Below are 17,937 nucleotides of genomic sequence, written 5' to 3' on the forward strand. Positions count from 1 at the left end.
TGTTTATTTATTTGCCAATAAATAAAAACGTAAAAATATAACAACCACAACAATTTTAAGATTAAAAATTAGATTATGTTATTTGTAAGTTAATTAAATGATGGCATAACCACAAAACAAGTCAGGAAACTATATGATGCACTCTTTTATATCTACCCTAAGAAGCTTGAAATGCCAGGAAAAGCATCTCAAAACACTAAAGACAGCAACGCATCACTACTATATAATAATTTTACCATTGAGTTATTTCTTTAGATTGAAAAATTACAGAAGAGACAATACGGCCGGCGCCATTTTGTTTTACATTTCTTCAAAAGCTCCGATGTCCTTGTGGTATTCTAAGCGTGATGATTTTAGGTTCGACCTCATGCCATTTTGTAATGTCTTACAGATTTACAGATACAGAAAAAAGTATCCAGTAAACGTAGATTAAAAGGAAAAGAAAAGCAAGAGATCTCGAGCAATTTTAGTTTTGTTTGGGTCGCAATATGAGAAGGCCAACAGAAGTTGTCTATGTTATAATGGCTGTTGAACTGTCTTGATGTCCTCTATGCAAATTTGTCACTTTTTGTATTTACAGGCAAATATTTGTAGAATGTGCAAAAGTTAGATATTTGGCCTTATGGTGTTTGATATGTAGGAAGTAAGAAGACTAAAGTTACAAAAATATGTCTCGGGCAAGTGCTTAGCACCCCAATTGAATAGTCATGAGACGCCATATTTAAATTGAAAAATCACGTGTAATCTCGCGTGAACTTCAAATCTCGTTTTTCGCGCATGCACACATTGTAATTCCACATCGAACGCTATTTGAACAGACGTGCTTATGCGATGTAACACCCTATTGAAATTAATGACCCTGACAAGATTGTAGCCTTTGATATGATCTCGTATAAAATTACATCTCACAATCAGATTTGATCAAACCACAACCAATAAGCGTTACTTCAAGATGATTATATAAACTAGCAAGAGATCGTTACCAAGACAACTATATTTCGAAGCAATCCAAAGACCGAACAATATTGAAAATAGCCTGAAATATATGTGTAGTTGTTTAATGATGAATATGATTGGTTAAATTCCATTTCATTACTTCATCATATATTGCATCGTATATGTCCTTGCATCTTTATTATGAATGTTAAAATACTTATGGATAATTTCTCTACATATGTTTATTGTAAAATTACATCATATTTCTTGTGTTGTAGAATGGAGGTCATGAAATGAGGTATATTTCAACCTTGATATGTGCAACCACTTAAAGAACAGTAGATTCGGACAATATCTTGTTGTTTGGTGGACTTCAGCTGCATCGTACATCGGATACAGACGTCTTACATTGAATGACGTAATGGATAATGACCATATAGTAGATCGAGAATATCATGTACAAAGTAATGTAATGAGAAAGTAACGGTGTTGAGAGAAAAGAAACGAAAATGTACAGAAAAATGCACATAGACAATCACGTGATTAGATGGGCGTGTAGAAAAGCTTGTCGGTCATATTTGATGAGGAGTTGCTGCCATTCATGCTACCATCGTGCTTAAACCACGAAGATATCATGAAACTACCCATAGTATGTTTAATTTTAGGCAAGTCTACTTTTCCATGTACAGGGGATAATGTCGTGACACATACTAGAATATCATTTTACAGGGATTACCTTTCACCTTAATACATAATGTATCATGTCCCCCATAACACATGATACATCGTGCTTGTAAAGAACTTACTAGTGCCTTTGGCGTCTCTAATGCCACCTGACAGTTCTATATCTGTTTTCATTCGTTATCTAACCGTCACTAACTCTTAACTTTCAACTCAATAGTGGTACTCATCAGCAAATATATTTCAATTCGATGAAGACAACATCACCCTAATCTTGCCATTTCAACTTCAACTACCCTATGGTAATAACTTCAAATAATGTTGATATTAATGCTGACATTTTATACGACCACTTGAGTCAGTTTTCTGTCTGCGTCAACTGAAGCTTCGTACTGATGTTTCTCAGTTTGAACTATACATTGCCTTGTCATGCTATGGCTATGAATTACTACAAGGACTTGATGTGATTAAAGCTAAGTTGTCCAAACATGCACAGAGAACAGCTATATGGATTACCTGACAGTGTCAGCACTGGAATTCCCGGATAATTTATCTTATGTCCTTATAACTCTCCATGGATAGCTCACATATGATACATGACAGCACTTTACTACATATATATCAACAAGGTTTTATGGATACCCTTGCGTACTACTCAACAACTGTGGAATATATGATCTATTTCTCGTAGGCTTGTGGTTTTGTTTCCAAAAGAACCTAACAATTATGTTTATCCACTTTCTTTCTCTTTAACGTTATCGTTGAAAGATAAATATTTGCGAAAATGTTTGATTGGTTGGTTGGTTCTAATGGCAAGTAAGTTTTATATTGTTATAAGTCAGAAGTTGATTAGTGTTAACTAAAAATACACATTATTAGTTCAGATTAGTGATGCTATTTTAATGATGAATTTCCTTTTTAATTCAGTTTCCACGACATCATATCACGCATATTAGTTTTATCATTAAAACTAAAACTAAAATCAGTTTATATATAAGAATTGCAGTTATATAGCGCAATAAAGGAAGATATCACTATTCATCAATTAATGACAAATTCATCATATACCGAGGACCATTACTGAGATAAAATATACTAAACAAAGTTTTGCATGTGTGATTTATGTTCCTTATCCTATATTTACTAATATTAACTGAGACGGTTTTCCATAATTTTCAAATACCTGGTTCGTCACATGCACAATTTATTCAGAAATTGTTTAAATGACTGGTGTTGTTTAAAGACTTCCTTTAGTTGCCAACCAGATCGTAGTCACAGCTATATCATTGATCGAACTTTGACATGAATTCGTTATTATCTTATTCTCTAAAGTGCATAAAATAGATTAGAATGTTTTGTTTTGTACTAGTGTTATTGAAAGTGTATTATCCTGTTAAGTTAAGTTAAGCATCTTGATTTTACACAGGACAATTTTGAAGGGAATACCAATGTATATGATATTATATGTCTTCTAAATACACCCTTAGTGACTTAATTATTTTATATCACTATATTGTAATGCGTTGATGAAATATTGGATTAAAATGTCCTTTGTAATTATTGAACAGGATTCCTCTGCTACATAGACATTGTGACTGAGGAGTTACCCTTTGACCCGATATACCTTCTCCTTAACTACTCTCAGTGGGCTATTTTGGCATATTACCGCCTCAATACAACTTTATCTCTGTACAAACGTGTAAATAACAAATTTATGAACTAGCGAGAAATTAATCCTAGGGTGTACTAGATAGCGGAATACGACGTAACGGTTAAAATTAGCACCAATGATGGGTCAAAATGTGTCTACCAGGTAATAATGTGCGCCTATGTAGCGGAAGGTTATGTCCGGGTGTAAAGTAAAAATATTGTCTCCATTTTTTTTTTCGATGATCACACGAATAAAGAGAATAATGCTCATGTTTACAAAGCTGCACTAACAATTTCCTACATTATCATCTCAAAATGTTGCTGGTTACAGTAATGTATACAAGAAATGTGTGTTGTAAGTTTGCGTTTTCTATAGTCATTGGTGTGCACCAGGTGTGATATTAGTGTAAATAGGTATTGTTTTACTTTTTGCAAATGAAATGAAATAAAACGATTTCCCTGAACACACCAAAGTCTTCACTTGTCATTTGTTGGCCTAAGCATGATGTAGGGTCTATGACCTAAGCTGGTTGAAAATATTAACAAATAAACTTTACTTGGAATAGGACTTAAAGTTAATGATCGTCTATATATTCCAGTAGCTGCATTAAAGTTTATTCTCATCCTATAGCAAATGTGCTGCATTCTCTTTAGGCTCATATTGAAACCCTTATGGCAATCCTCTATTCAAGATGAAGGACAAGTATTATCAAGATTAAATAAAAATAGCTCTCAAACTTTTAATTGATCAATGAGGTGAAATATCAAAATTTCAAAACAACCGTTAGGGCTGATGATTCATAGATTATGTGCAATATACATTTAATTGTAATGCTGCATAAAAATGAAGAATTCGATGTGTTAAACCCTGTTACCGTAGGAGTAATCACAGAAACCAATTCAGAGACATGTTTCGCATTTACTGTATAGTAGTCTTGGTTAGAAGTAGCAGTATGTATCACAAGTACCATCAATGAACTGATTATACAAGAATGATGATACTTTCCAATTATAGATAAAGGCACGCACAGTTCTAAAGTCACTCCATGTCTCTTTTTATTTCCTGTACATAACTCATGTCATTGATCAATCGATAGGTTATATATATCTAAACTGTACATGGCAATAGGTTTGATGATATTAATAACATATGCTTAACTAAGGAAGTAGAACATTCGTCCGAGCTATCTATATAATAAAATCCATGAAAACGTAGGTAACACTTTGCAAATAGTACGTAGTAATAACTTTACAATTATATGAGGGTTGATTAGCAATTGATGACTGTCAAAAACTAACATTTATGTGTGCTTATAATTTAAAACAAGTCATTATAATTGTATCTTCTCTTGATATATCCATTGCAATCAGGAAAGCTACAGTACACTAAACCATGTAATGGTTACCATCAAAGAAAGTGGAAAAATAAGGAATAGTTTAACTCCACGTCGCAAATTCAGCTAGGCCAAATGACAATATATATATATATATATATATATATATATATATATATATATATATATATATATATATATATATATATATATATATATATATATATATATATGGATTGATGGATAGATAGATAGATAGATAGATAGATAGATAGATAGATAGATAGATAGATAGATAGATAGATAGATAGATAGATAGATAGATAGATAGATAGATAGATAGATAGATAGATAGATAGATAGATAGATAGATAGATAGATAGATAGATAGATAGATACACAAGCAAAACAACAATAACAACATAAGACCAAAACACAACGCCAAGATATGTTAGACTTAAGCCGTGGCAAAGATATTTGCTTCAGAACAGTATCCACTGAACTAAAATTTTAAATATTCATTTTTGTTTATAAGGAAATGTAATATAAGGATGTCATTAGGGTTTTCGACATTGTATTCAAATTGAAAACACCTAAGTTGCTTTTGTATAGGTATATTTACAAGTTAGTTACAAATATATATGTTATATTAGTTAAACTCGTTAGCCTAACAGTTAGAATAAATAATTAAAACATTATATACTCTTTTAAACATAATATTTTCAGTACATCTAAATATCGAAGAGGGTCCATTCACAAAGTTGCATTGTTGTAATGACACATATAAGGTTGGTATATTTGATGTCACTTAGGGAGTCACATAGTGTGCCCTCTATCAGCACAACATTACTGTCTGACTACTATTGTACCAAACTTTACTTACGTGAAGTGTTAACAGTGAACATATTCGAATTTGGTATGATATTGTTCACATTGTTTAGGTCCCCTACAGTCGAGACAGGAAATAGGCCAAATATAACAACAGGTATTATAGAGTTACTGGTCGTGTAATTCCCCAATATAAAACTACGAAATTTTGATTTCCAAATAATTACAAAAACATTTAACATTTTGGAAACCTTTGAAAGAAGTTCATGCATGACAAATTACGTTTTTCAAAAGCAATTCTTGTGTTTCCAAGTCCTCACATATGTCAGACATTAAATTTGACATTAACAAGATAGAGCTCAAATACCATGAGTAAAACAAAAGGGAAAACAACAAATTTAGTTACGTCTCTTTACAACTGTGATATTTGCCAACGTTTTTGTAACGCTTTCATTGTACCAGACTTGACGATTCGATGCAACGATCATTTGATCACTGTCTTACATAATTTAAGTTAATATAAGTTTGTTCACATATAGCCGAGTGAATATGATAAACTCATTACAGAATATGCAGTAATAATAAATATGATACACCCACACATATCCAGAGAAATATAATTTGACAATTCCACATATATATCCAAGTAGATATACCCACATATACCCAATTATATATTATAAACGCACATATATCCATTTAAATATAATTATTAAACCCACACGTTTCTAAGTAAGCATAATAAACCATGTCCAGGTAAATATAAATCCCACACATATATCCAAATAGATATACCCACATCTACTCAATTATATATGATACACCGACACATATTAATTTAAGCAGTATAAACCCACATATTTCTAAGATTAAAAAACCAGACATATCTAGATAAATAACATAAACCACTCATATCCAGGTAAATATAATGTAATAAACCCACACATACCAAAATATTTATATGATACACCCTCGCATATCTAGATAAATGTAATATAATAAACCCACACATATTTCCACGTAAATACAATGATTCACAAATATACAATTATACATGGTACATCCACACATACCCACCTTTTACAAGACATTTAACCGTTTCCACGCCTTTTCAGTCATATAATTACATACCAATATCCCAAAATGGTTCAGCAAACGCATGCTAATCTTACGGAGAAGTATCCTGCGAACAATCACATTCAAATGTATTGATATCACATTTAATCACATTTGCGCAATTGCATATTTATTGATCTTTTATTGATTTACCATTCAAATTCTAAAGTGTTTACAACACATTTAAAATTTCGATAGGGTGAACTTTAATATGTACATTTGATATCCCCTTTATTCTCCACTCTTCGAAATGAAATCATCGCACTGACAGATATCCATCGGTGGAAAAATAAACTGTCTTCTTGTCAGAACCATTAAAAAGAAATTACATTTAATTCAATTACGGTTAGAATTCTTGATTACATTTCGATAATTTGATATTGATAAATTTCTTCTTTTTTTATCATGCGCATTATTGATGATTCAACTGATCCAAAAACTAAAAAAGTAACATCTAATAAGAAAACTGAAGAAACGTTTATTTCCGTGTTTTTGTGTGTATTTTGTAATCAGTATATCATTGACTTTACATAAAAGGTATAGAAAGGCACAAGCAAGTTTCAAAAAGATTGAAAGTTTATACCGACGTATTAGAAGAACTTGAGTAAGGTTTAAACGCCACGGCTATACATAAACTTGCGCTTCGACAATGATTTTACGTTCAACATAAACATATGACCGTAACGATTGGTTTACAGCTATATAATACTTCAAGGTGAGTGAAAGTAGTGTCCTGACTGCTGCCATTACACTGCTGTTGGTTTGTCCGAGCCATTCTGGTATGTATCAATGTTGTTATCACAAAGGTAGTTCATGCGTATCTGAAAAATAAGTAAATTTGGAAATGTTACAATTCATAATGATAACTTTATCTTTCAGTAAGTACCCTTATTTAGCATTACTATTTCAAAATTGCCTGACTTTAAATGGAATGGATATATGTTTTACGAATAATTGTGATGACGATACTTGTTTAAATTTTTATATTACTGAACAGGCTTACATGAGCAAACCAGTCCAGGAAAACAAAGTGTGGCAATCACATAAAGCTATCGAGGACGGGAAAAAGAAGTGAAGGCTGTTCGTGCCTTAATATATGATTTCCAGCATTGAGTAGATGCTATTTAGGAATAGACTTCGACAATAACAAATACTAAGCTATGCAATAAACGTCAACACAGAAAGGTAGTTGCTTGAGACAAAATGTACAATTCCATTTCCATTGCATTTTAAGTCAGATATTTGAAAACCAAACAAAGTGTACGGAAAAAATGCCATTCAATGGTCATTCAATAGATTACTATTAACGAACAATGGTGTATTGACAGTTATTAATTGGTCACGTTTACCATTACTATATTGCATTCATTTTAAAGGTGAAAGGAGGGATGCTACTTATAAACGTACGCAATAACCATTGAATGTCTTACTGTATGTTGAATAGAAATGCGACTATCCTTTTAATAACATGTTTTTCATAGAGTTCTTGTCAAAATGTGTTACAAAAATGAAGAAATATCACCATAATAGTGAGAGAAATATTATGTGAAGGCGTTAAATTAAGGGAATAATGTTTTCATTTCTTTCTACTTCTCGCTTCATAGCATCCCACCGCTTATCGAATTAGACTATAAATATATGAATGTACAAGCATTTCTTACCTGACAACAATTACAAATTGAAACTTACGTATGAAATATAAGCTGTAGTTGCTTCATTCAAAGTTTTGCAAATTCATGACATTATTTTATGTCACAACAACACTGATGAAACATGCAGCCTTTTCTGCACTTTCCAAGCTAATGTTTTCATCACATTAATAATATACAAGACATACATATGGTACTTAATCATATCAGACACTTTTTCGTACTATAAGAACACCGAACAACTTTTATTTATGTATACACGAGCACAACATATGTTTACCTCAATACACGGAGCTTATTACGCTAATGTAGGTGTAACCAACCTTCAACTTGTAATGCTGCCAATGACGTGATTCACAACGCTTAACGGTATTATGCAATAATTTTACTGTTTTGAAGAAATCGATTAGTGATATATCTAAAGATGCTAAGGACTGTGCAATTTGATATATGAGATTTGGCAGGTTGAAAACCTGATAATCGTATACTCAAGACGAGATACCAAACAGATAGCAAAATACCCTGATCTTGCAAAACAGCATGGAGGATAGGCTGTAGATTGGTTATACCCTTTCTTAATATTTCTTTTATTCTGAGAAAAGACTGTCGCTTTTAAGTCATGTGGACAACTGTAATTATCAAATCTTATTACTTTGGAAGACAAGTATACATGAGAAGTTGAAAACGGCGAAAGAAGCATACATATAACTAAATGCAAATTCACGAACATTTCTTGCAAAATGTCATGCTTCAAGGCTACAAGCAAGCAACACTTTAAAACGCATGCTATAATGTTTTGAGTTGGATTAAAGGGCATGTTAAGAAAGCCTTGGTTTTAATATTCGTAAAACATTCCACGTCAGCGTTCGACGTTCTGTCTTTCTGAGAGCACAGTCGGAATGCATATATTGTCGATTAATAAGTGAGTACCTAGGTTGATCAAAAGAAGAGAGTTTCCGCCAGCAGCAGCAGACAAGGTCACAGCTGCAAGTGCAGAAAGCGGTACAGCCAGGATGATTGCGTGCATTGGACGTTGTTGAGTCAGTGACCTGGGGGGTACAACATGGCTACCATTATCGCAGAGAGAAACAGTGATTAGATGAAGGTATTAGTGTATAAACGAGGATTGGTTGTGATTTTGTGCATGTATATGTATGTTTGTACATGTTCATGTGTGTGTCCATGATTGTTCATGCATGTATGCATGACATGCCTGCAAATTAAATACATACGATTTAAAGCTTCGGCAAAATGCCATATGCTTGCACAATGCATATGATAAGAGAGAAGCGTAGACGTACTAGTGCCAAATCCTTTAATATGGGCGACAGCAACCAATACTTTGATATCTAAACGCACATGTAGCAACAAATCATCACGAAAACCAAAGCGACCGATTCGCAAAGTGACATGAAAACCAAACTAGGTTGTAGAGTAAACATCTTGTGACATCGCAAGACTTACGTATTGAAGTTTATCTTTCCAAGACTGAGAACGACAGGGTGCACGTAAACGTCCATTCGGCTACAAATGCAAAGAAGCAAGCCGTCTAAGAAATTGCATGAACATTCCAGTCAAATGTCTCCAAAATGCATGTCAAAGGTGTTGGTTTCAAAAATATGACGTATGAAGAATGTCTTATCGACCATGCTTCACAGCATGCACTGACATGCTCAACGATGCCGATTGAAATGGAGCTTTTAATTTTTCTCGTATATTATAATACCCTCCATATAAAACTACGAAATAGCTTGGCAAACATGTTAGATGGAGTGATTTGCATAAAACGTAAAAAAGGAAAAGGATAGTATTGAAACATGCAAATATATGAAATATGACAGGCAATGTAATACATGCTCGTATGTTAGTTGGTATTTACAACAATGTAGCTGTTGCTCGATAGATATGCAAGATCGTGTTGAATAATAAGGTAGTTGTAATTTCGATAAAAACGTGTTCATGTTGACATCGATATCTGACATCACTTTTTTAGAATGCATTAACACGTGTATTCAAATTACAAGCAACTCTGATTTTGATTTCTCACTACTGATATAAAAGACATCTAGTTCGTGCAATCTGCGTTTCCCCTAGCCGTCATTGCTCGTATCCACACACTAATTATCTCAATCCTTATTACTCGCACACACAACTGCAAGAATAGCCTACGTTACATATCTTCACAAAGAAGTGTCGAAGGTCATAGGAGGAGTAAACAAATCTTACTAATTATTCCTCACAACGTGTTGCAACAGAACTATGTCTACGTGTTACTATTAACCTCAGATAAGATACGTTGAAATAAACGTATGAAGGAATGCGAATTGGAGTTCATTTACCTCTGACGTGTGAGTATATGTTCCTCGTCTCGTTGATAGACTTCTTGAATCACGCCAGCCTGACCACTTTCTTTTTATGGCTCGTTGGACCTAACGGATACAAAAGTTAAGGGGCTTTACGTCCATCAACGTCAAATATGTAGGGAATGATATAGATTTTAATGCAAAAGAAGAATGTCTTTTCTCGTGTATGTAATTACGCATGATGCTTTATTTGAAATTTTACTAGGTAGTATGTTTGACATCTAGGCAACCGTTTGGAATATTCACTGTATAATTTATACGACTCATTATGTATACAATACGTTCAACACATGTGTTGAGTCGTATGTTACTCCCCCTGCCTCCTCCCTCCTTCCCACCTTCTTCCACCCACCCAGTCAGTCAACCATCAATCCAGCCCGCATACATCTATCTATCCATGCATCCATCCATCCACCCACCCACTTATCCATCCATCCATCCATCCATCCAGGCAGCGCACCCCGCTATTTTATTAGATTCTACTTACCTCACTGTTAAAAAAGCAAAAAATAAGTGCGCAGACAAATCCCTGGAATGTTACTAATATACTCGTGCCATAACCATACAGGTAAAGAACCCATGAATCTGCGGTAGCATCGGGTCGATCTGGTATGAACAAGAGATTGACAACGCCCAGAAGAGGTACTAGCACCATTGCTGCTTTTACAGCTTTCCTGTAAAACAAACAAGCAAACGTTGCTGTGTCAGTCGTTCGTAATTCCGATGCAATTATCTGGTTGCTATGTTATGCAGAAATAAGTGGATCTATAAGAGAACGGAGTCACATCTAATCATACGTACCGAAGAGACATTACTGGAAAATGTATTCTCACGATTATGTTTGTTTTGATTAAGGCTGAAATTTGCACTGTCATATTCTACAATATCTTTAAACCTCATACAATATGAAAGAATACATATCATAAATGCAACAACATTACACAGACATTATTTTTTATTGAGATTCATGATTATACTTTTGTGTTCCAAAATATATGGCTTTTAACCTTTTCGCAAACATTTCCTCGTGTGTATGAATTATTTCAGCTTTTAACAAGTAAAAGCTGAAAACAAACTATTAAATCACAACACTGAGACTGTTGCTACAGTTGTTTTTCTTATACGTACGTTCCTGTTATTGTAGAATGGGTTACTTAAATGTTAAGATTTGATGAATCAGATCACGAATTAAAAGAAACATTATACGTACTTGACTTGCATGGTGTCCGCGGTGTTACTTTCTCTCATCTTTGTAATCAGTACTCTGACGATATTTATCAGGAATATAAGGTTCACCTGTTGAAGGAAGGAAAATAGAAGAAGTATGTAGTAACATATAATTGTGAAGAATGAGAATGATTAGGAGTACGGCTTTTACTCTTCATTAGATGAACCTTTTGAGAACGAAACCTTCATGCACATATGGATTTTTGTGAACAGGTGTTTTTGAAATAATCAATGCATACTGCACATAGCACCTTTTAGTTGAATCATAGACACTGGAGAAAAATCGAACATCATACATGGAATGAGTTAGACGAATAATGGACACGTCATGTACAATGTTCATTTGACGGCATTCGTTGTTGCTAGTACGCACGGATTTCACAAATAATTATACTCCAACCATCCCAAACATTACATTTTGAAACAAAAGGCTGCATAATGGTTCAATAATTGGAGAAACTTAAAACTTACGAACAGAAGAGCATTACGTGGACCTTCTATTATCCAGTAGTATGGTGAGAATACATAACCAAGCCAGCATCTGCGAAAATAACAATTTAGTGATAAATAACAGACTGAGTTCTAATTTCTTTATGGCATAGATACTAAAAGGTACTCTAATTGTTTATTACACATCTGTATACATAGCTTGATCATAATTCCTGCACTTGAGCATCAGAATTTAATACAACATATTTGTTTTCATGTTCAGTTTCTTTTATAAAGTATACCAACATGATATCATGTGCTACATGTGACAATTTGTTGAATGTGAGTGAAGCCTTATGTGATGACCCCATTGATTCAATGTACCCTATAGTATGTATAATTGTATGTCATTACTCTCACCAATGATTTATGATTGTACCAACAATGGAGCTGGATTATTACCACATTAGATGTTATATTAAGAGTAAGGTTATTGTACTCACTCCGCCTGTTGTTCAGATGTATAATGCGTCACGATGGCCCACGCAGTTACTGGGATTAAAGCAACGACTATTGGCAGAACAGAAATTAGAAGAAAGATATAAAGTCAGTAACAATGCATAACATGAGACAAAGTAAAGATTATAGTAATATCATTAATATTTACAATGCAGGAAAATCTTAATTTGGTTTTCCTCTTCGTAATTTCACCTAGTTGTATTATTAACCATTTTTCACTTCCTTTTAACTTTTCCTCGATAAGATACGTACAATTACTTATGCATAATACTACACGATTAGCTCAAAATAAATAAATAAATCTATTCATTGTGTTTATTAAAAAAAACAATAAATTATAAAACCAACTTATCAATCAAAACCAATCAATCAATCTATCTATCTATCAATCTATCAATCAATCAATCAATCAATCAATCAACAAATCAATCAATCAATCAATCTTTGACTGTTTGGACAAATATGGTTCTACTTCTCTGAAATATAATAAACGATTGAAGTATAATATCATTAAGGGATAACTAATCACGATCATATTTATTTTTCATTTAAATTAAATAGTTACCAACTGTATAACTCTGTCACGAGGCAACCAATTAATTCATTTTGAATGAAACATCTTATGATAGACACATTAATAGGTTGTCATTGTATGTGTATAATACGTACCCCAGCCAATTACGTAGTACAGTTTAAAGTTTGGTTTTCGAAACACAGCAGCTGTTATCAATCTGTGTAAGTAAAAACCTTCCACAAAGTTCCACGAGAAGACACAGAACCTAGTATACTCCATTAAGAATACTGATGTTTCACATAATATTGGCTATATGAAAGGGAAGCACAAACATATGGATAGAATGAGAGCATACCTATATTGACTTAGCTTTGAACTGAGGTATAGTCTAATGACAAAATGTATTAGTGATTATGTGGTTTCGATAACGTGGTAATTCCTCCTAATAAGCTGTATATAGTGACAATGCTAATAATAAAACATAGACGTTAGAGTTCTCCCCAAAGCCTATGCTTAAACCAGTGCTGCTGGTTGTGATGGGTATATATTACAAGTGTATACATGTTTAACAACTGATTATCACATACCGTATTTCGTATTGTTCTTTGTGACCTTGTACAGGCTTGATTAAAATCTTTTACATCTTTTGCAAGGTCAATGGAAAAGATGATATCCAACAGATTCCATATGATGTATGATATAAACAGCTGGCGGTGTATCTGTGTACGAGGACAATGAAGGCTCCTGGCATATAAATAGTACAAGACATTACTATAATTATCGAAAACTATATCAAGTAGTTGGGATCAGTAAATATTGTAGTAAAAGGATAAACTGCATATGAGACGATGTATGGAGTATAACTGGAACATAGACGTTATTAAAGCCCAGAGTTAGGAGAGACAGGGGGTCCCAGCTCCGCAGTCAAAACCCAAATAGCTCAAACATGCGACGCTATTGTCGTTACAATTATTCACAACAACTGGAACAAAGACTTTATTAAAGTCCAGAGCTAGGACAGACAGGTGCTCCCAGCTCCACTGTCAAAACCCAAGTTAACTCAAACATGCAACGCCATTGTCGTACAATAATTCACAATAAGCATTCTGGATGAGCTTCCTAAGATAACAATAGGTAATGCATAATTATGAGCATCATGGAAATGAAACAAAGGACACTAAACTTGAATGACATCTCCAGACATACAATGTTAATGTACATATTGTATTGACACCCATATGAGCTTTTGCAATAAAAGATATTCATTTCTCTAACTAGGTGCTTGGCGACATGTATAAACGGCGTCATGGTTGAACCCAAACACAGTAATTACACATTCATGACACTATTGGCCATTGCAGTTGGGTGATTTAGATATTTTCGTGATTCAGAGATTGTGTTTATTGTATTATTTTGGATGAGGATGTCATTTAGGATGTCTGTCTAAGTTAGTAATATCAAACGTTTGATTAGAATTCAATATAATGTTATTTGAGCTGGGCTGTCATATTAATCGTTATATTAGTCTTTATTTTGATTTATCATAACGTAATAACGATTCCGCTTTGGGAGGTATTACCTATCTTATATTACCACTTGCTATTAAACGTAATGAAGTTGATTGATCAAAGTCGTGGTATTTGAGTGGGAATTAGTGTTTCCTTCTCAATAATACACATGATTGATGATAAATTTGGTACGGTTATAAAGTGAATATGTTTTCAAAATGACATGCAATGCATAACCCTTGTGAAATACATGTTAGTGGTCATGGTTCATACTTATAAATGACCATTAAAAGTAAGAGTGTCTCAGAAACTTTGGAAGGTTCCAGACACTTTGTGACGCTGTAAGTAATAATTTGTAATAATTGCGCGTATTCGCTGTGAAATGAAAATCTTCATTCAAATAAGTATTGCAAATAATTTATAAAGAGTTCACTAAAGCTGATGAAATAGTACGAAGTGCACGTTGTTACCTGAATGAATAGAATATAAACAACGCGATAATAAGACTGGCGAAAGAGATTGAATAGCCAATGATTTGTAGAATTTTTGTGTTTTCCACGATTCTCTGGTAAATCTAGAAATGTAAAGAAGAAAATGAACTCATTACTCCTCAAGGATGTACAAATACGTACTATTCTATCACCACAAGTACTAAAATTGCAGATACAAAGGACATGCAATTCTCGATACCTGCATAGCATTTCATCTCGGGCTAGAGGTTCAAAAAAGAACAAGAGGGTGGACTTCAGCTCACGCGCACCTATGAATTCATCCATGTACAGCGCGTGGTGCAAAAGTCTATGCGTCGACCACGAAATCGATCGAATGTTCGCTATTTTCACAAGGCGTCAATTCTATTTGAGTTACCGACAATTTTAGATAATATTCATATAGATAATATTCATAAAAAGTATCAAGCTTATAATCTTAAAGAAATAATGACAATTGAATCGGCCATAAATGCACCTCCGAGTCATCAAAATTTGCATAGGATAAGATTAACGGAAAACCATCAACGTAAGTTATACTTGTCTTATGAATATCAAAAGAAATTCTCTATCACCACTTTTACTTTTTGAAGAGAGAGCTCCCAATGCTTACCACTACTTGCTTTTCCGTTGGATTGACGCCGAACTCTTCCCGGATTAAATATCCCGTATAATCATCAATGCACCTTAGTGCTAATTTTTCAGCACTGATATTTGTCCATTGTCCATTCGGTTGACAGTACATTTCGAGGTTTTCTGTTTGAAAAATATATATATGTTACATTATAAGACCAATAAAACAACATAGATTACATTTTGTACATCTGACTTTTGTTTTTGTACTAGGGGCATTCATACACTTTTAATTTAAACCATTAATTCTCCAAGTAAATGCATTCGTTGGTCATGTGACCGACATCACATTCTCTCTTTTCTTGTGTTCAACTTAAAATCTTTAAGTTGTACGGATATGTTATAATATTATGTCGTGTCGTGGTTTCTCCGTACATTCTTTAACTGTATACAGTTATTATGGATTAAAACATTTATCATAAAATATAATAAAAAAATAACGTTTTGATTGATCTTTAGGTAAATATAGTTTACTTGGAGCTATCAAAGGTATTGATGCATTTGCTTCTTCTGGTGTATTCTTATTCTTTTACTGATATAACATTATATCGATAAGTATGGTAACCTCCTTTTCAGGACAGTGGAATTACAACTTTAAATGTTAATTGACATAACTACCTTGTAACAAGTCTATGATTTATGTGATTCTTTTTTCGAATAACTGCTTGTATTTCCTCTAACTACAGATAAATAACAATGTGAGCCATAAAACAACATGTCTTAAGATTAATTGGTCATATTACTACTATCCTTCTCCTAAGACATGCCAACATGTGCAATACACAAATTAACAATTTTCACATGCATGCATTTGGATGTTTAAAAGCAGTTTTCAAAGACAACTCTTCCAGGGAATTGAGGGCGAAAATAAACTAATTCTTCACGTTAAGAAATACTGGTATTGATATTTGTGGGAATCACAAGTCGTCAAAAAGTGAGTCGTTTATAGTTTGAAAGTTTGAAAGGTTTTTGAATCAGAACACATACTTCCTGCTTTCCACCATTTTGTGGTTGGACAAAGGATTGATGCCGACGAATTAGCTAGTGTAGGTGGCCAACACATTTCAACACAAAGCATGACAATGTCACTGACCATCCAATAAGCTGGACAAAAGGATCCTATGGATGACAAAAAAGAAAGTGTGAATTGTAAACAAAACGTACTGGAATCTGTACAAAAGGTTTCATTTCTAGTAGTTAATAGATATCAAATAAGATGCGATGTTCACTCACCATGAACTTGTACTGATTATTGCTAAAAACGTACATGATATGACTAAATTAGGTGATAAAATAGCACCTTGGTAACTTATACAACTGCCAAATCTTTTGAAGAAATCAAACTGCCCTTGACTTGTGTTCGGTCATTCTGGACATTTCCGGTAAGGTTTATTGTAAAATCTCTTGTGATATAATCACATTTACCATAATCTCTTCGTGTAGAGAAATACCAATACGTGTAAGATTTCACATTTGAGTAAATTGTAGGTGTTACTTAATTGTAATTGTGTATTAAAAAGTTTTTAACAGGAATTAATAAACATGTACTATAGGCAGAAAAAGCCTAATTGGTCAGTTCCTTTAAAAGTACATGTACCTCATACTGAATCATGGGAATGTTCTAGTCCTCATCATGTTAGTTCCTACAAAGAATAATAAGCTATCACAAAAAGAGTGGACGACATTCTTATTATTATGGTTCCACTCATAAGGTGGCTTTAGCAATATTGTTATTGATACTAATGATGGCTTCCATACCCGAAAGATTTATATTCTTACATTCATTTCCCGAACAAAACGTAATCAATACCTTCAATAATATCAACTAACACATGATGTTATCAGCGGAAAATACAAATTCGAGGCAACTTTGTTCTAGATATATAAGCTTATCTCCTATATGTGTTTTGTGAATAGTTGAAAGTTTCTTGAAACACGATGAGAACATGCATTAGTCTCGTCATGAACGGATTTCATTGTCCCCTTGAGTTTACTACAAAATAATTGGTTACTTGGATAGAAGCGTTTTCCAGTAATGAAGTTGTAATCAGCCGTGTGCGGG

General features: G+C 33.5%; 1 protein-coding gene across 3 annotated transcripts in view; it reads right to left on the minus strand.

Annotated features, from left to right (window-relative positions):
- Window positions 1–6,750: 6,750 nt before the first annotated feature.
- Window positions 6,751–17,937, minus strand: part of LOC144434454 (PDF receptor-like) — a 95,267-nt gene continuing 84,080 nt past the window's right edge. For 2 of the 3 annotated variants that reach the window (XM_078122903.1, XM_078122904.1), the window contains exons 3-14: window positions 16,863–16,994; window positions 15,856–15,998; window positions 15,225–15,328; window positions 13,834–13,990; window positions 13,402–13,555; window positions 12,717–12,783; window positions 12,256–12,325; window positions 11,768–11,853; window positions 11,045–11,231; window positions 10,534–10,623; window positions 9,125–9,261; window positions 6,751–7,366 (exon numbers count right to left, since the gene is read on the minus strand). In XM_078122903.1, the coding sequence (XP_077979029.1) occupies window positions 7,357–7,366; window positions 9,125–9,261; window positions 10,534–10,623; window positions 11,045–11,231; window positions 11,768–11,853; window positions 12,256–12,325; window positions 12,717–12,783; window positions 13,402–13,555; window positions 13,834–13,990; window positions 15,225–15,328; window positions 15,856–15,998; window positions 16,863–16,994 (1,337 nt within the window). In that variant the 3' untranslated portion in view covers window positions 6,751–7,356. The remainder of the gene's footprint in view (window positions 7,367–9,124; window positions 9,262–10,533; window positions 10,624–11,044; window positions 11,232–11,767; window positions 11,854–12,255; window positions 12,326–12,716; window positions 12,784–13,401; window positions 13,556–13,833; window positions 13,991–15,224; window positions 15,329–15,855; window positions 15,999–16,862; window positions 16,995–17,937) is intronic. The other variant, XM_078122905.1, reaches the window with a different exon arrangement.

The sequence above is a fragment of the Glandiceps talaboti genome, chromosome 4 (genome assembly GCF_964340395.1).
Source record: "Glandiceps talaboti chromosome 4, keGlaTala1.1, whole genome shotgun sequence".
NCBI lineage: Eukaryota > Metazoa > Hemichordata > Enteropneusta > Spengelidae > Glandiceps > Glandiceps talaboti.